Below are 19,995 nucleotides of genomic sequence, written 5' to 3' on the forward strand. Positions count from 1 at the left end.
GTGGCTATAAAGGCTAAAACACTGAAAGCTAACGTTAGGCCAACTCAAGAAGGGAGAATGGTGAACCAGAAGACGCCAGAGGATCCCCGCATGTGGGTAGCGGCTACAATCTCTTCAGCTAGCTAACCCCAGAGAGGACCCAGAGAGGATAGCAACACTACTCTGGAATAATTACAAGTACTTTGGCCTTTCTACAGTGCTAAGAAGAAAGGCTTTGCTACTGGACAACTGTGATGAACTGTGAGTTCATCAAGGAATCATTCTGAGACAAAATAACAGGGTTGTAAATAAGCCCGTAAGTCTGAGCATTTTTCACCCCCAAGCTACTATTTATATATCACTTAATTAAAAAAACATTTATTCACATAGCATGTAAACACTGTTACAATGCACCAGTCATTATCCACTTCAAACAGTCCATATATGGAAAATAATAACTCTGTATAAATAAAATTGATTGTTTTTGCTGTAGGCCTTTTCAGCCTACAGCTGTTTAGCTCCACCCATGCCTAACCTTTCATTTCACCCAGACTGCTGTCTTAATGAATCACAGTTTATGGCAGCCACTCAGAACAGAGCTCATTTACATATATCAGTCCCGAAAGCAGCCTGTTTGATTCTCATGGGAGAAAAAAAAGTTGGAAAATTGTTGTGTACAAATGGATGATGACTGTTTTTGATACATCAACCCACACAAACCTCATAAGTGAACTGTAAGTGAATGAAACTAGTCATTAGCCGTCTCCGCATGCCTGTTTAACCCGGACCAGTCCAGAAGAGAGAAGAATAGGTTACAGCGTGGTGTTTATCTGCCGTTCCCAGCTCACAGCAGGCTGCTGACCCAGATAGCACACACAGGAAACATGCATGCATATCTTAAGGTGATATGTCTAATAAAAGCCTCTCTTTCAAGGCAATAAAGAATTAACAAGGTAGTTGAGAGAAGGGAAACGAGAAAGCGGCGCTCAGTGAGTGTTGACGCGCAGGCTGGAGATTAGCACTTACTAACCGCACTTACTGTAAGGAAGATTAAGTAATGGTGCTTTGGACACTGCTGTGATTATTCATTCAGCACAATGCTAACACCTCTGTGATGGTGAGATATGGCTTAAGCGAGGAAGAGAGTTCTGTAAATACATGTGCATGTACATACTTGAAATATGCACTCACTTAGCAATTTATTAGGAAGACTATACAGTTAACACTGGTGGGGGAATTAGCAGGTTAGACCAAGTAGGTTAAGCTAAAGTTGACTTCTTACTTCTTACTAATATTTATATCCACTTAACACTAACACTAATACCGGTTTGGGCCTCACCTTGCTTTCAGAACTGCCTCAAAGTTCATTTTTCTGCAAATCTCTTCTTCTACCACATCCCAAAGGTGTGCTATTGGATTCTGGTAACTGGGAAGGCAACTGAAAAACACTGAACTCATTGTAATGATCAAGTAATGAACCCGTTTGAGACCAGTTTGCTAGCAGAAGCCATTAGAAGATGGGAAATTTCATTCATAACAATACTCAATACATTCAAGCAATGATTGATTGGTAATAACTGGGCCAAAAATGTGCCAAGAAAACATTCCCCACACCATTACGGAGTAGGTATAAAGGTCTTCCTAATGCTTTGCTCAGTGAGTTTATAGTGCTAAACGTCTGTATATCATCAATACAGTTACAAAGGTTGGACATTACAAAGGAAATGGACACTATGGTCTGAAATCAATGGTATTAATATATGGGTTGTTGGCCCTGTTTCTACTCTTGTGAGCTTCTCAGCTTTCTGCCATATGTTGGAATACTGCTGTGAGGATCTGACTGCATTCAGCCACTGATTTAGAGCATACATGAGGCCGGGTACAGATGTTCAATGATTAGGTATTGGTATTAGATGGAACTCCATTACTTCAGGGTTCCACTGCTTCATAGCCCCAATGCTGGTGAGGCTTTGTATCATTCATGCTGACCTTAGGCTCATGTGCGGCTGCTCCAGAGGATCCTGTTCTATTAGCAGTGCTATTCTTAGAGATTATATATTTAGATTATATAGGTGTGCATATATAAGATGGTGTGTGTGTGTGCATACTTTTCGACATATACTGTACATATAAAACACATTTTCGGTGTGTTGTTTCTGCACTGTTTCAAGGTGTGGTGAAAAAAAATGACAAACTGTCAGCTTTTTTGTTAATATCTGATGTTCATATTGGGGCATATGTTCATTTGGCATTCTGAGTGATTGTGCTGTCAGATGAGGGAGCAATCGCTGCGGAAACTAACGGAAATCGAGCCCACCTGCCCCAAAGCTGTCGCTTTCATCCCGCCTAACTTCTGATTTTAAAAACTCATCATCAAAGTCCCGCTAGAAAGCTGGCTATAAATTCAGGTTCCGCCAGGGCCGGTAATCTATGCACACAAGGGGTTCAGTACAGTTTTGGGATTTAGGAGGATGAATGTTTCAGTTCAGCCTCCAAAAAAAAACCCCACCAGCCTACCAGTTAATCAGTTGTATTCTGTCTTTTTCACTCGATTGTAATTGATTTCTTTTGTGTTTGGGGGAGAAAGACATTGCTGACACTGTGATTGCTGCTCACTGGTCTAAGTATCGGTAGCTGAGTAATAGCACGCAATTAGCTGCCTGTCATAGTCTAACAAAGGCCTCTTCCAAATGAATTAGCTACGTTTAGTTTTATATTTTAATGAACAGAAATACTCTCTGTCCATGCTTGAGTTGTACTGCATTTGTTTAGCCCTCACTATTACATAACAGCCCATTGTCCATCGCACTGGGCATTGTCTATCGCAGCGGTCAGCAACATCTCTTCTCCTTTGTGGCTTCATAGCATAATTAGCAAATAGGTCAAAATAAAGTAACAGGAAACAAAGTTTAGTAAAATAATCATTTTCCCAAGCACTGCCGAAGAGCTAAAGTCCACCACACACCGAACACACCGCAACAAGCAGCGTCGGAAAATTGAAATTCATTGTTTTTAATTAAGGTGTACACACCGCCAGCAACATTCGCCATTCATTAGCTGTGGTGCTCCAGTACGGTTTAATTTCACTCAGAGCCACTTAGAATTTTAATATTACTGCACCATTAAACCCGGAACGAGGAAACAGAAAGCACAGCAGATGACACATGGCTTTAAAGTTAGACCAAGAAAAGCAAGCAGTTTAAAGACTTTTAGATTAGCTGATCTGTCTATTAGCTCAGCTGTGAGTGCTTGAAGAGGTAGTTCTCTGATACCCAATAATAAATTCAATAAATAATGTTTAAAGTTCTATTAAATGTTTACAAGTGCTATGTAAAATTGCCTATGCACTGCAAACAGCAAGAAGGAGCCCACGAGCGAGTGTCAGACTGTGCATGAAAATCTCAGATGACCGGCAGTTCTAGAGATACTCAAAAAAGCCTGTCTGGGACCATTAATCATGCTCACTCTCAAAATCACAGAGATCACATTGATCACATTGATCACACTGAAGCTGCTGGCCCTTATCTGCATGATTTTATACATTGCAGTGCTGCCACGCCATTGGCTGATTTGATAATTGCATGGAGGAGTAGTTATACAGGTCTTCCTAATGCTTTGAATTTTAATATTACTGCACCATTAAACCCGGAACGAGGAAATAGAAAGCACAGCAGATGACACATGGCTTTAAAGTTAGACAGAGAAAAGCAAGAAGTTTAAAGACTTTCAGATTACAGATTGATAATTTCAATAAATAATGTTTAAAGTTCTATTAAATGTTTACAAGTGCTATGTAAAATTGCCTATGCACTGCAAAAAGCAAGAAGGAGCCCACAAGCGAGTGCTTAGTAAATGCTGGTCAAAATAGTGTCTAACCACTGTACAGGTTCTTCTTTCAATTTGGAAGGTAGAATGATGTATTTCACCAAAAAACCTACCTGTATATATTTATTTTCCCACAGCAGGTGGGTTTTAGGCAATAAAGCCACAAGCTACTGAGTGCTGACTGGTTGGCGAGCTGTCGCTGAAGTTACGGCGAGTTACGGCACAGCAGCTTTGCTCGGTGGTTAATATGGCCACAGCTAATGTCCGGGCCAGCTAATGCTGTGCTAATGTTGAACGTGACTACCTTTGCAAACACGTACGTTATTATACATCATTACAAATGAGGCACTTATAGTCTTATAGAGTGGAGTTGTAAAGCTTTAAAAAATATGCCACCTACCCACCTTCGGCTCTAGATGCCGAAAGCTAGCAGTATGACCGTGATTCGAACTAGCGATCATCTGGTCATAGTGATAGCGCCTTATTCTGCACCACTTGGGCCTGAAACCAAACCTTTTAACTAGCTCAGCAGTTGTGACAAACTGTGCGCTCTAGGACTTCCAGCCATGGATGGATGTGGCATCACTAGGGCCCAAATCCTCTGATTTCCCGAAGATAGGGCCATCTCTTTTAAAGCCTGGCAAGAAGCAGCCTTCTGCGTGACTGATAATCAGAAATGAAGAGACGAACATATGGAGCTGATTTCGAGGACGTCAGTGTTTAGTAACCAGTCTAGGAAATCTCACACCTTCTAGAAGGAAAAAACACAGAATACAATCTGCATTACATGTGCTTACTGCAGCAACATCTGCTGTGCTTCTCACACACACACACTGAGTAGTATCTTCTACCTACACTCACTTGGCCGTTATATCAGAAACATCATATAGGTGCAAAGAAATGTACAGTTTCTCAGTTTATGCCCCCTTCTGCACCGTCCACCCCACCGACATCACTGCACCCTTGAACTAGCACAACACACACTAATAAGTCTCTCCGGTGGTGGTGTTACTGTGGCGCTGAAAATGGCCAGAAAAGATCTGCTCAGTGGTGGTCCTGTAGTGGTGGAAGATGGGGCTAATAAGATGTACAGCAACAGGTGGGCTGCAGTGAGTAATTGTAAACCTACAGTCTTTGCTATCCATTTTGTGTGACAGGGTGGTTGGGTTGAGCTTCATGGGCCCTGTCTAACATTTAAAAAAGATTTTTTTGTTCCTGGCTACTACAGAAGGCTCCTTCTGATGTCATTTAAAGGAACAGTACATAAAAGTTTGTGCTAGTATGATGGGGTGATAAATAAATACAAAAAAAGTGTGTTATTTATATATCACAATAGTGAGAACTCGTGAATGAATAGCATTAAACTAAACAAACATTTTACGTGCTTTTTGCATCTCATCAAAGCCATGCTGCTGGTACAAATGGCTTCCAGTAAAATGTGACAGATGGTGTGTGATGGGATGGTATGTAATGTCATGGTAAATTTCATCCTAAATCGGGTGCAGTTCTTCATGGTTTCATGTTACTGACCTAGCATTAGGGCACTTACTGACCTTGCAAAATTCTGGGAATGTTCAAAGTTGGACAATTTTCCATGGAAATTAATGGGTAATTATGGGAATTAGCAAAAATTAATGGGAACAAAATGGGAATATTCAAAGCTAAAGGTGAGAAACGTACATATAATAAGTAAAAATTTACTGAAGCATAATCTTGGCAGAAAAATTTAGATATGATACCAAAACAGTTGAATAGCAAGGTTGCTCCTCAATCCCAGGCACATGGCACATTACACACATTATACTCCTAGGGGCTACCCACATGCACTGTTCATTCATCAGTCACATGTACAGCATATGTCCAGATGATTTCTAGAAACCTGACACTCACCACTACTAAAAGCACACATTTGGACCAAAGGACTACCTAAAGCCAGGTAATATTTTGAGGAGGTTCATATTTTTGACAGTAATATTATTGAAACATTTAAGCAACTATTACATCCCAGTTGCTCACTATCTGGTAAGTCAGAAAAGCTTAATAAGCAATATCATTTGAGACTAGTTTACCAAGGCTATCATAGGCTAGCTAACTATATTCTTTTGTCTCAACAGGTTTCTGTAACCCAGAATGAATACTTAATTAATACATTGTGTTCGTTTTTAATTAAGCATTTATGAAATTCTACTTGGGACTGTAATAGTTATTATTTGTATTGTTACGCCTTCATGTCTGCTGTTGACAAAAAAATGGTACATTGATATTAGTGTATGATATAGTTCCTTTAAATTATCCAATATTTCTAATTTATTTTGATAAATTCCCAAAGCTTCCAAAATTTCCATGGAAAGTTAACATTTTGGAATATTTCCAAAGTTCCCAAAGCTAAAGTTCCCATGGAAAGATTAATTATTTTAAGTAATTTACTGGAAATTTATCAGAAATGTTCCACCTCTTTGCAACCCTACCTAGCACATATGCCAATTAAAAAAAGGTTTTGGCAGTTTGCTGGTCTGGAGCATTCAGGTGTGTGTTAGCACAATGCCAAGAGGAAAGAGATCAGCAATGCTCTTAGAGTAGCTACCCATCAGTCTGGGAAGGGTTATAAGACAATTTCCAAAAAAGAGAGAAAGATTATTTACAAGTGGAAAACATTCAAGACCAATCTGCCAATCTTCCCAATCTTCTCAAGGGCCAACATCCCAGCAAATTCAGCCTAATATCAGACCATGCAATGCTCAGAGAAAATGCAAAAAAACAACAACAACCAAGAGCTACATCTCAGGTTCTACAAACGTCAATGAACTGAAGCAATGCTGTAAGGAAGCGTTGGCCAACACTCCTCCAGACTGACGTGAGGGACTGATAAAGAGGCACAGAAAACCATTCCTTCAAGTTATTGCTTCTATTTATTAATTGTGTACTTAGTTTTTCACACATGGCCTTTCCCATTTTGGCCTAGTTTTGGTTTAAATAATAATGACAGCGGAATATGTTGTGTGTTGTTCAACTGAGGTTCTGCTTACCTGATTTTAAGACCTTCAAAATACCTGATTTTATTGCGTTCAGATAAATAACTTTAATGCTTAGGAAGCACATTTTGGCACATTTTATGTGCTCAGTCCATCTCCTCCAATATTGCGGACGCAAATGGCTCCCGTTCTGTAGAATGGCTTAGACACAAATGTACAGTAGGGGTCCTTAAAAAAGTGGGAACTCCGTGTATGCGGGAACAGAGTCTGTGCAAAGTCAATGGGGGAAAATGGTCATTATTTTCTGGTACTTCTGGGGTGAAACTCTCTGTACAGGCAACCTGTAAGGAGGCAGTAGGAGGTCCACTCTTGCTGCGAACCGGCCTTGGGCTTTCATCATTACGAGTGTCAGTATGCCCTGCACTCAATGAGAGAAAAGCCTGCCTGAGACTTGGGCCGTATCTGTAATGCTAACCACAAAAGACAGCAGTTTGAACAAAGCAGCGTTTGGTATTGAAAGCTCTCCCTCTCTATTAAACCCTGACAGGAAATACCTCCTATGCTGGCCAATTCCCAGAAAAGAGATGTCATTTCTTTGCTTGGCGTGTTTAACAGAGAGGTTTGTTAAAATTTGCTCATTAATGCTAGCGGTGCACATGGTTTCCCAGCTCTGCAGTCTGATAGAACCAGGTTATTTCTAGACACATGAATAAGCATCGCACTTCCATCGATTGCAAACACTGCTTGCTTGGCATGTGGGTGGTTGGACAGCATGCGAGCAGCTTCATGCATCGCGAATGGAACACAAACAGATGTGTTGCCATGACGAGAGAGATAGCGTGAGGATAAGACGGCGTAAAGGCAATTTGCAGCTGAATACTTGGGCGGAAGTCGTCCCTGTAGAAATGAGTCAGCTCAGAACGCAAAAGCATAAACAAACGCCGAGATACCTCTCGCGACTGAACAGAACCAAGCATGGGATCACTCCCACTTAGCTGCTACTTTTGTCAATTTTTCAAGCGAGTAGGCCGACAAATCTGTGGTGAAACAAAATGAACAGCATGGACGTTTAACAGCAGCGAGTCGGTCCAAAAGCACTTGAAAATGTTGTTGTCAGGGAAGTTGTCTTGTGGTTCTGAGGTTGCTTCACCAAGGGCTTGTCTAGCAACGGACATTTGAATGTTATTATTATTTGTATTTTTATTTTTTTACTGAAAATGACTCCAAACAACTAAATAGCAGATGTCAGTATTTAGTAAGCCCAACCTTTACCTTCATTACAGCTTCCTTTCCTTTCACAAAACTCACTTTTACGCTCGTCCACACCTCCAAAGTTCAGACTTAGAAGTTGGAGCACTTTCTCCTGCTCAACACCCAAGTCATTCCAAAAACATTCAATGATGTTGAAGTCTCTGCACTCAGGGGTGGTCAGTCCATTGTTCTGAGAACATCAGCATCACTCTTCTTTGGTCTATTAGCTTTTCCTCTGTAAGAGTTCCTCGATCAGCTCCACATCCTTTCGGACCCACAGTGTTGAGTCATCTTCTCACAGAGGGAGGATGGACACAAACAGCTGTGGATATTTTCAGATCTGAAAAGAGAGTAGAGCTTGATTTTCCACTCACTGCACTCTACACAAGTGCTGTTTCTCAGATGGACGTGCATTTAATGGTCTACCAGGTCTTGAATGGTTGTTAGGAGTCCCATTTGCTCTGTATCCTGGTGAATTTTATGTTTTATTCCTTAGACAAGTGGATTATCTTATGTCGGGTCTTCTCGGAAATATCTCCTAAGGTTCCTGAGCTGCATAGCCATCTAAGTGTTTGTTCTATCTTTGGGAGATCACTGGTTTGATCCCTGGTGAGTCATAGAGAGCATAATTGGCCTCGCTCTCTCTGGGTGGGTTCGATGGCCCATTTCTCTCGCCACATCACTTGATACTAGCCAGCACTACAGCAACAGAACAGAGAGGAGTTGACTGGTTTCGTGTGATGTGAGGGAAGCACATGCTAGCTTTCATGCTCTCAGCACTGACAGAGTTGCACGATGGGGAGCTAAAACTGGAAATTACTAAGTAGAGGGGGACTCATTAAAAGGACTAATTGCTAGAAAAAGTAGAACTTCTCTATTGCAGATGTCCTCAGTGCATGTTGCTTTAGCCCTATGACCTGGGCTTCTATAAGTATAATAAGTGATTTAGTAATTTCCACATCCCCTTGCAGACTACTCATCCAGATTATGAGTTGTTTTGCGTTTGGATGGTTTTGGGTTGCTTCTTCATCCTTGGCTTATCTGTCTCACATGTTTCACCAGCACAGGGCAGTATGTGCAAAAAGCCTCCCCAGGCAGTGCAGGAGATGAGGTGTTTGAAGTCAAGGTGGGTTAAAGGCATGTCCGGAAAGAAGCTGTCTGAGTAGATTTGGCCTGAAGTCATGGCGGATTCAACACATCTGAGGACACTTCAGGTCACTCATTTGATTTTGAACGGCCCAAAGTGTGCCTCATTTGTGTGAAGCTATGAACAAAGTGTTGGAGTTGTTTTTTGTTTTTTTTTACCCTGTAGCGGTTAAGAGGTATCACAGGTATTTTTGCTTTACTGTTTCAGCGTAATTATGAAATTAGCTTACATACTGTGTGTGGACAGGTTTGATAATCTTCTATTAACCAAAAAAAAAAAAAAAATTGAATGTTCAGGATCTGCATTTTTATAAGCCATTTCAGCATTTAAAGGAGGTATGAGTAAACAAATATAATTCATATAATTAAAATGTGTTCAGTGGGAAAGCCACAGGTCCTTCAGAGAAGGTCTAATGCTTTCTAGGAATTCTAAAATATATGTCTGCAATGTCAGTTCATTTTTGTTCAATAGAATGATGTAATCTACTCCACAAGCCTTAGAGAACTACTCTCATTCTGTTGTTAAGTTTTAATCAGCTACATAAAAGTTACAATTCTGAACTGCTGAATGGATAGCTGTCCAATCGGGATGTTGTTTATTTCTTTTGGTATCAAGGTAGATACAGCCATGTAAGCTCCTCCATTGGTTAGGACTTCATCATCAGAACTGAAGGCCTAATGCAATAGACAGACCCTGCTTTCAAGTGCTAGCTAGCTGGCATCTGCTAGCTAGCTTTGGCCCATTTTAAGGTGTTCATGTACATAAACAAAGCAGAAAAAGTGAAGGTTAGTTGGACATTTTTTACAAACATGTAATGTAATGTATTTGTACTGTGTTGTTAGATGTAGCATATCTTGTGTCCCACAGGGCTCTATCCTAAGGCCTATGAAACTGATGTTCATTCTGTAAGCAACATATCTTTGAAAATTAAGACGCATGGGCTTACATACAGGGTCTAAGGAGTTAAGTTTTAAATGTTCTTGCTCTAAGTCGACTAAAAAAAAGAGTTCCAGAGCATTGCTGTTAGCTTAGCGCTAGCATACAACAGCCACGGTTTATTACGGTTGATAATAACTGTAATTTCTAAGGTCAGGTTCACAATACATCCACATATTGTGAGCACTATAGCAGTTATGGCCTATTCACACTTACTGTGCTTGAGCTGTGGAACTGTACAGCTGCCTAATTGTTACTGCCTGTAAGTGAGATCATACACAAGGCAGAAATACCCCCTGGCCAGAGTGCCCGTCCATTGCAGGGTAGCACACACAGCCATTCAATCACACACTCATACCTAGGGGCAATTTAGCATAGCCATTTCACCTACCATGTGTTTTTGGGAGGTGGGAGGAAACCAGAGTACCTGGAGGACACCCACGTGGACATGAGGTGAACATACCAAACTCCTCATGGACAGAGACAGAATATAAACTTTAGCTGAAGGACACAAGTTCTTCTTTCCACTGGATCAACACAGATATCTGTAGTATTACATACATGTGTTTAACTCTAAATATTATATCATACCTTTATTATGTCATATTTTACATATATGTAAATCCTACATCTTTACATCTTTAAATCCTATTTGATTTGAGATGCTATATCTACACTTCTAAACACTGGAACTAGTAATAAATAATATTGCATTAAATGCAGAAAATGTAGAAGGGTACTAATAGACCAAAGTCTCTCGCAAGAAGATCCGATTTCATTCTGATGCTGATGTCATGAACATTTCATAGAGCAACATGTCGGCAGGGGCTGAGCCCGGGGCCTTCGCACAGTCTAGGCTTCTGGGACACACCGCCGCCAGGCTCGAGCAGAGTGAGCAAACGCTCCGACCTTAAAATGATTATTTCATCGTGAAGAAACACTGAAGAGAAAGGATTCTACAGAGCAGATTGCTGGAGTCACACTGTTTAATCCAGAAAATTCTCTCCCTCCCACCCTCACACACACACACACACACACACACACACACACACACACACACACACATTGCCATGGTCTACAACTCGGGCATTCTTTTAAAAAAAAAAAAAACCTTAGCCACAACATTCTAACAATGATGGGCAAACTGTGTCCCCTCAGTGTCCTCTTTTTTAAAAGCCAGAAAATGGCAACTCTAGACAAAATGTACACTTGCGTGAAAAAGTCAGGACACCCCCTTCATTTGAACAATATTAAGAAATTGAGGCAGTTGAACTAAATAAATACACCTGAAGAAATGTCTTTTAAAATGACTTTCTTGTGAGAAAGTTAGGACACCCTCCACTTGTGTTGCTACTGAAAGGTGCAGCACATCAGCTGCAGATGACTAGAACATGGTTAGAGAGGAGTTTAGAGGAGGAGGCTGTCTTATTGAAACCACAGGCATTTAGTCTGGTTTGCTCTTAATTGTTGAAGTGAGTGAGATCACCATGGCGAGATCTAAATAGCTCTCCGAGGCCTTTGTATAGTAACTCCTGCCACAGCTGATGTCAAAGTACAGCATCTACCATCAGAAAGAGAATGCACAAGTTTTTTTCATTGTTTTCCAAGAAAAAGACAATAGAGAATAAATGAACACATTGACGCACCACAATGAGGTTGAGGAAATAAATTGATAGATAAAAAGAAATTATAGTAAAGAAAAAAAAATAAAAATGCAATGGGACATTAAAAAAGCTATATATTTAGCATAAAAATAGCATCAAATATAGGATAGTAAATAAAGTAGTTTACTTAAGTTTGCCAGAGAATACAGAGACAGTGTATAAAACTGCCCTGTTCACTATATAGTGCACACTTGGGGTTTCCCCATTTTGTAGTGGTGTCTGAAAACAACCCCTCAGTGCACCACAGTAAGGTATTTACAAATGATGTACACTAGTGGACATGAGATATGAGCCATAATTCATCGAATTGTATGGTTTGAAGATTCACATGCAGCTTCTCTGAGGACGACCGAAGTTTTGTGTGAGGCAATCATGCACATAACAAGATGTCCGGTTGTGGATCTGGCACAGTTTTGAGAACAGCTCAGTCTTGCCCTCTTTTTTTTATTTATTTATTTTTTGACAGTAAAAAATATATATATTACCTCCATTTCCCAGTGTTGTTCAAATGAAGATCAAATGTTTAAGTAAGCTTCAAGTTTGTCCAAACTTAGTGTGGTGGAGCTGAGCTTTCTTTCTGTAGACATGAACTGACCAAGCTGTTTCTGCTTAACTTAACTTAACTTTTTTGTGATTGCATTTGTCTTGAAAGTACCAAAGAATATCTTTACTGAGTATATATAAGTTATTTTTGATGTAGAAATTGTAAATTTAGTTGGGGTGAGAAATGCTCAGATGCGCATTTACAACCCTGTTACTTTGCCTCAGAATGAAACAGGGAGTGTTTCCTTGCCACTGTCGCCGTTGACTGCTTACTGGGGGTCTTGGATCCTTCATGTCTTCTTACGTTATTTCTTTTTTTTCTGTCTTTTACTAATGACTAATTATATAAAGCTGCTTTGTGACGACAATAGTTGTAAAAATCGCTATACAAATAAATTTGACTTGACTTGACTTGACAGAAGAGAAGCGAGAAGCTCTGCTTGTATTGACTGGTTTCTGGCACCAGTGACAACTTCCAAGATAGAAAACCTTTTTCTGCACAAGAAAATTGCATTTTTATTAATAACATTTTACAAACGTAATTTTACAGATTTTTGTCATGTCTGTTTTGTCATGTGCTTATATATATATATATATATATATATATATATTACATTAATCTGTCAATGTTGTTCAAATAAAGATCAAATGTTTGAATATACTACAAGGGTGTTCAAACGAAGTGTGGTGGAGCTGAGCTTTCTTTAAAGTTTGCTAACTTTAGTCAAATTCAGTTGGAAGTGTAGACGTGAATTGACCAAACACACTGGAATAAAGCTGCTTCTGCTGAACTTTCACATTTTTGTGATTGCCCTTTTAAGAGAAGGTGTTACAGATGCAATTTACACTTGAAACTGAAATTTGATTGATGGGGCCAAAATTGTCACGTCTTCAGGCCTTAATTGTCAGGCTTGCCCTGTCAGGGAAAAACGAGCCTGCAAGAAAGAGCTTTAATGCGAAGAGGGTAAATCTGCCTTTTCTCACGAATGATTTTAATATCCTTGCGATCTATCTGTGAGATTTAACCAGGTTCAGTTTAAATTGCTCCTGTGATTAATGAAGCTGTGATGAGACATGGCAAATAAAGCGCTCAGAAAAGACACAGGAACGGCCATCGATTTATGACGACGATTTCCTCGAAAAAAATCCATTGAGTCTGGCTGGCTTTGTTTACTGTATATAACACTCTGCAGTCAGCAGCGCTTCAGCGAGGATTCAGCGTGTTGACTGGTGTGTCTATGACTGTGTGTGTGTGTGTGTGTGTGTGACTCATTGCGTGGCGCTCGGTGCCGACGTGTGTCAGCAACCCTGCAGCAAGGCTAAGTGATTAATTAGTCACAACAGGAGCTGCTCGCTGACAGCTACGCCAGGCAGGTTACACCGCTTTGATCGTCATTCACCGCTGACAATCCATCTCCACCAAGCAGAGCAAGGCGAGGGGGGAGATCAATGAAGCCGCAAACTCGCATCCTTCCTTCATCCTAGTCTGTGTCTCTGTCAGTCACACCACGGGTACAGGCGAGGAGCTGGTATAGTGATACTGGCCTTGTACAGTAGGCCTACAAGAACAAGCAGAAATCCAGCAGCATCGTCTGGGCTGCTATTCTGTTGTTTACTGATATGTACGGATGCAAACACCGATAAAAGTTCAACTTTGGTGAACTGGACCATTAGCTATGTGCGTTGTGGCCTTTTCGGTGTCTGAGGTAATACAGTGTCCATGGTGACACTGTGGGCATGTTGAGAAGAAGCAACATATAGAAAAGTCACAAAGAGCTGGGTAAATAATTCAGACATACACAGATCAGCCATAACATTAACATTAATACTACATACAGTGAAGTGGATAACATTGATTATTTTGTTACAGTGGCACCTGCCAAGGTCTGGGACCTACATATTAGTCAGCAAGTGAACAGTCAGCTCTCAAAGTTGTTGTGTTGGAAGCAAGAAAAATGGGCAAATTAAGGATCTGAGGGACAAAATGTGATGGCTAGACGACTGGGTCAGGGAATCTCTGGAACATCAGGCAGGACTTGTGGGGTGTTCTCCAAGGAAGGACAAAAACAACAAGCAACAGGGTCATGGGCACCCCCGGCTTGTTGATGTGAGTAGGGAGCGAAGGCTAGCAGGTCTGGTCTGATCGCACAGGAGAGTTCCTGTAGTACAAATTGCTAATTAAGTTTATGCTGGCTATGTCCTATGGAGCCCATGCTTCGACGGGTCAGAGCTGTTTTGATGGCACAAGGGGGTACTGTGCAATATTAGGAAGGTGGTTTTAATGTTAGGGCTGATCAGTGTACGTGTCATACTGGGGGTGTAAAAGTGCACAGAGGCTTAGATTAGAATTTTTGTATTGCTTTCTTGTCTATATTCAACTACTGGGTAAACTGTTGCTCCAGTTACATTTGTGTCTTGAAAGTACCAGAGAATATCTTTACTCAGTATTAAGTTATTTTTGATGTAGAAATTGTAAATGTGTGACTTTGGTTGGGGTGGGAAATGCTCAGATGTGGTTTTACAAGCCCATTTACAACCATGTTACTTTGCCTAAGACTGAAACAGGCTGATTTTCCTTTTACAGAAGAGAAGTGATAAGCTCTGCTTTTATTAGCTGGTTTATGGCACCAGCGACAACTTCCAGAGTCTTCACAGATAGTGTTGCTGTCCTGACGTTGTGTCCTCTCAGCACATTGTGCTGTTAGCGAGCTGGAGACATTGTAGCATTGTGGTTACCTTTTAGCCTTTCCCCATTTAACTCCCATTGTAGAAACATTGGTGAGTTCCATGTGCTGAGCACTTATTATTTAAAAATGGCAAAATGTTTTCCATTCTATGGCCCTTTTTAGTTAAAAAAAAAATGAATCTATGTTCAATGTACCTGTTGAAATGTTATATGTGATGCATTATGATATGAAAGTATGTGTTCTAAATACCTGTAATTAAGTTTATCTATCCATGCTACACTCAGAAATGCATTATTTCAAAGCAGCTGTTGCTAGATTGGACAAGGTTTACAGATCATTGTCCAAATCCCCATTCAGTTACTTATTATATTACCAAATTATACAGATTAACTGTATAATTTGGATTTGGTTTTCAACTTGCTGACTATAGTATTGTTATTATAGGACTGTGAGGGCCATGGTAAAACCGCCAGCTTTCGTCTTTTGAGGTAATACATAGTAGATTTTGAAGTGTGTTAAAGATCATTATCCTGCTGTAGAAGCCATCCTCTATTCTTCAGCTGCTTGTTGACAGATGGTGTGGTGTTTCCCTCCAGAATTTGCTGGTATTTAATTGAATCCATTCTCTACCAATATCTATCAATGAAATGTTACCAGGGCCACAGACTGCAATTAACTTTCTAAGAAGTTCTAAGAGTTTTGTTCCATCGCTCTACAGAACAGAGTCCCAAAACTTCTATAGAGCACATAAAATAATTGGAAATTTTTGGGCATGTCTGAAACATACCCAGTCTATAGTGTAGCATGGCGGTGGCTCTTGCAGGGCAAGATGGGTCCAATCAAGTATCCAGAAATCCTAGGAGAAATGCCTTCTATGAGGAAGCTGAACCTTGGGCATCATTGGACCTTTCAACAGGACAGTAATCCCAAGCAGATCTCAAAGTCCACCAAGGCGAGGTCATCATGGTCACTTGATCTGAATCCTATAGAAAATCTTTGGTGGGATTTGAAGAAGGTGGTTGCACGCAAGCCCAAGAATATTAGTGAACTGGTGGTCATTGTCTATGAGGAATGGGCTAAGATTCTTCAGGAACGCTGCCAGAAGCTGATCTCTGGCAATGCATCTCGTTCGTAGAAGCAACCTAATCTGTGTTTTTCAGACCTACATAACAGTGACCCCACTGACAAACAACACATCTGTCATACCTGGAATTCCATATTGATTGTAATGCTATTTAGTGCTCACTTTACTGCAGAGATCATGACTGCCTAAGGCTTTTGTACAGTACTGTATATATACATACATACATACATATACATACATATGTATGCACGACACAGGTCTCTAACCTCTCTTGTCTTCCTTTCCTTAAACTTAGAGGCAGCCCAGATGCACAGCATGACTCAGCCACACCCGTATCCTGCCCTCAGCCAGCTGGCCCATGTGTACGAGCAACAGCAGCAGCCTGGCAAAGAACTCAACAAGTACGCCTCATTAAAGGCTGTGGGTAAGAGCAAAACACTCATACTCTCTTAAGACTAAATAACTGTATATGCACTTATGCTACTCAGCTTTGCAGTGCCAAGTTCCTTAAGCAACCTAAATCGATTACAACATAAGTAGGAAAAAATACAATGGATATACCATAATATCAGTAGCTTCACAGCCAAAATGAAACTTTGGGGCTGAAGTGTATAATCCAAATAAAGCAAAACCTATGATTTGTTTTAGTTTTTTGAGCTTGATTTATGATGTCTGTTTGATTAATGTACCAAAGCAATCATAATTCTTTTTACCTGATCATTTTCCAACCTCTTTCTCTTAGAATTAAACATCCTCTTTCTACTACTGTGCCTTTAAGACAGATATATGTAAATCAGCACTTATTGATTGGCTGCTGTGCATTGTGCCAACATGCAGTCCACACTGAAACACTCCATATAATTTCAGTGTGAATGGGAGGGGCTTTAGACAAACACTAATCTAACTACACTAATCAAGCTCAAACAGTTGTACCATTCATGTCTTTTATTGAACACACACTAAGTAAACATCCACAGTGCAGTCTAGAAAAAGTAAGTGATCCCCCTTTAGCTGTAGTCACTCCCACCAAACATTTCCTGCAGCTGCAAATAAGACTTGCACAATGTGTGAAGGAAGAACTGTAGACCATCCCTCCCGGCAGATGTGTTTCAGTTACTCAATATTTCTGGAATGTTTTGTGTGAACAGTGAAGCATGTCATGCCACAGCAATTTGATAGGGTTAAGGTCAGGACTCTAACTTGGCCATTGCAAAACACAAATCATCTTCTTTTTTGACCATTCTTTTAGAAAAGCAGCCACAAAACCATGATGCTCCCACCACCATGCTTCACAGTTGTGATTTCACTGAAGTTTTGGTAATGGTGTGCAGTGTTGTTCAGTGTTTTTCTAATATTATTATGAGTTTTTGCAGTTTGTAGAGTCTTTTTCATGTCTTTTGCTGTTACCATTGGGCTCTTTCTGTCCATAATGTCCTTAAAGTGACATCAAGACATCCACTTCTAGAGAGAGTCGCAACAGTCCTGAATGTTCACTTCATTTGTAGACAATTTTCTCTGACTATAGACTGTAGCAGTGCTTCTGTAGTCTCCCCAGCTTCACGTATCTCAATAACACATCTTCTGAGGTCATGTGAAAGTTGTTTGGCATAGACATCTGTTCGCACTAACTTAGCCAATTGGCTATAGGAGAAGTCATTAACACTGAGGTTTCCAGCCTGCACTGTGGATGTTTACTCAATGTGCTCAATAAAAGACATGAACAGTACAACTGCTATTAGGTTAGTTAGATTGTGTTTGTCTTAGAATTGTGACTTGGATAATGATCAGACCACATTTTATTAGTAATCAATGCACAAATCCAGATCATTCCAAAGGGTTCACTTACTTTTTCTCGCAACTGTAAAATGTATGACATCACAAAATCGATTCATTCAAAACAGGCTCAGCTTCTGTTAATGGACCGTACAGACTGAGCAATGAATGGCGTGTTTTGAAACGCAAACAGTGTTACTTACTACATTGTGTTAAACACTACATTGTTTTCTATTAAATTCTACAAGAAATTCTGCTTTTCTGAGCACAATTTTAATATTTATTTTATTATATGAGCCCTTTAACCTTCCTACCTTTGCTTTATTATTCCAGTTTTACCAATTCAAGAAATATGTCACATATTTATCACATATTCTTACACTCAGTCAGACCCTAATTCCCCACTGAGTTGTTCAGTCAACAATAAATGATTACATCATCTTAGACAGTTCACAATTTGTAATTACAGCCAACGTAAGCCAAACTGAATTTCAAGAATTCCTTACTATTCTTCATTCAGCACTGTGGGACACAACAGCACTATTGTCTCCCCCCACCTCCGCTGAAACATCTCATTCATCGCCCGGCCTAAGCCCAATGGAAAAGAGCTTCACTCAAGCATGAAATGTATTCAGTCCATTCGCTGCTGGTGTGTTTCTTCCTGCTCCTGCTCTGGTCTGCAAGGATAGCCCCATGGCCTAATTTCCCCTCATCACGAGTGACACACTGAGGGATCATTGAAAAGAGAAAAAACAGACTCCCCAGAGTCACTGTTATTTCTTTTTTCTTTTTTTATTTAATTGCCTTCCCGCTGAAAATTCCCAAAGGAACGGAATCTTCAGGCCAAGGGCTGATAAGCCACAGTTCTACCAATCGATAGTTATCTTCCCAGTCTCGCGAAAGCATCTCTAAGGTCACACTATTGGATTTCTCCTGGACATGGAGAAGTGAGGCTGACCAATAAAAGAAAATGCACCAGGAAATTTCACCTCTGAGATATTTGGATAACCTATCTCTCCTTTCTGGGGACAAATCTCAGGCCAATTACTTCTCATGTCACTGGATCCAACCGAAAACGAGTGGCCTTCCATACAGCACAAATTGCAGATGAACATCTGAACTGTACTCAGTTTTCCCTCAGCTTGTATGGCCGTTGTCCATTTTTACATTATCAAAAACTCAGAAATCAATATATGTGTTTATAATTGATCTATCCATGTTCCGCCTACAAATTAGTCCTTAACTCTTTAAAGCCATGTGTATTATCTTTGATAAGATCTCTGCAACATCAGTGTGGCTGTTATATAATTCATTATATTAAATAATCATTGCATAATATATTATTAACAACAACAATGTGTCGTACACTAAATTACAAAAAGAAATAATTACATAAATGAGTCATTTAAATCAGATACATGTTTCACACACAGATTTTTAAGCTTGATATTACTTTCAATCTCATATAAGTGGTTACAAAGTAAAAGAGGTTAAAAAACTACTGAGAGCAATATATTTCTTACAAATTACAAAATGTTTTTAATAAGTGGTAATAAGGTAAAGATATATAGAATAAAACAGATCTGTTTTTACATTTAAATAATAATAATTTATTCTAATTTAATCAAATGTAAATTATGTTATTAGAATTAGATTTTTCTGGCAATTCTCTGATGTTTCAGGGTTAAATTCGGTATGGAAGAAACCCTAAAAGGTTACAAACAAGTACAGTCTCATCTGTATCACCTGGGGCCCCTTTGCTCCTAAAACAACATTAATTTTACAAGATGTTGAAAAAAACATTATTTCAGATTCTGGTCCATGTTGATATGATTGCCTCACACAGTTCCTGCAGATTCTGCAAATTCCTTCCATTCTACCTCATCCCAAAAATCTAATGTTGGATTCAGATGCAGTGACTGGGAAGGCCTCAGAACTCATTAAACCAGTTTGAGACTTGGAGAATTATCATGCTGGAAGTAACTGTCACTAGAAGATCGGTAAATGGTGATCATGCACATGGTCAGCGACAATACTACGCTTAAAGCAGCATTCAAGTGATGACTGATTGGTAATTATAGGCTCCACGTGTTCCAAGAAAACATTCCCCACACCTGAATGAGGAGGCGTACAG

The 19,995-nt window shown here is 39.9% G+C and overlaps 1 protein-coding gene across 2 annotated transcripts in view; it reads left to right on the top strand.

The window, feature by feature from the left end:
* shisa9a (shisa family member 9a) overlaps positions 1 to 19,995 on the top strand; it is a 75,853-nt gene that overhangs the window by 47,955 nt on the left and 7,903 nt on the right. For both annotated transcript variants that reach the window (XM_072667821.1, XM_072667822.1), the window contains exon 3: positions 16,384 to 16,512. In XM_072667821.1, coding sequence (XP_072523922.1) covers positions 16,384 to 16,512 — 129 coding nt within the window. The remainder of the gene's footprint in view (positions 1 to 16,383; positions 16,513 to 19,995) is intronic.

The sequence above is a fragment of the Salminus brasiliensis genome, chromosome 22 (genome assembly GCF_030463535.1).
Source record: "Salminus brasiliensis chromosome 22, fSalBra1.hap2, whole genome shotgun sequence".
Taxonomy (NCBI): domain Eukaryota; kingdom Metazoa; phylum Chordata; class Actinopteri; order Characiformes; family Bryconidae; genus Salminus; species Salminus brasiliensis.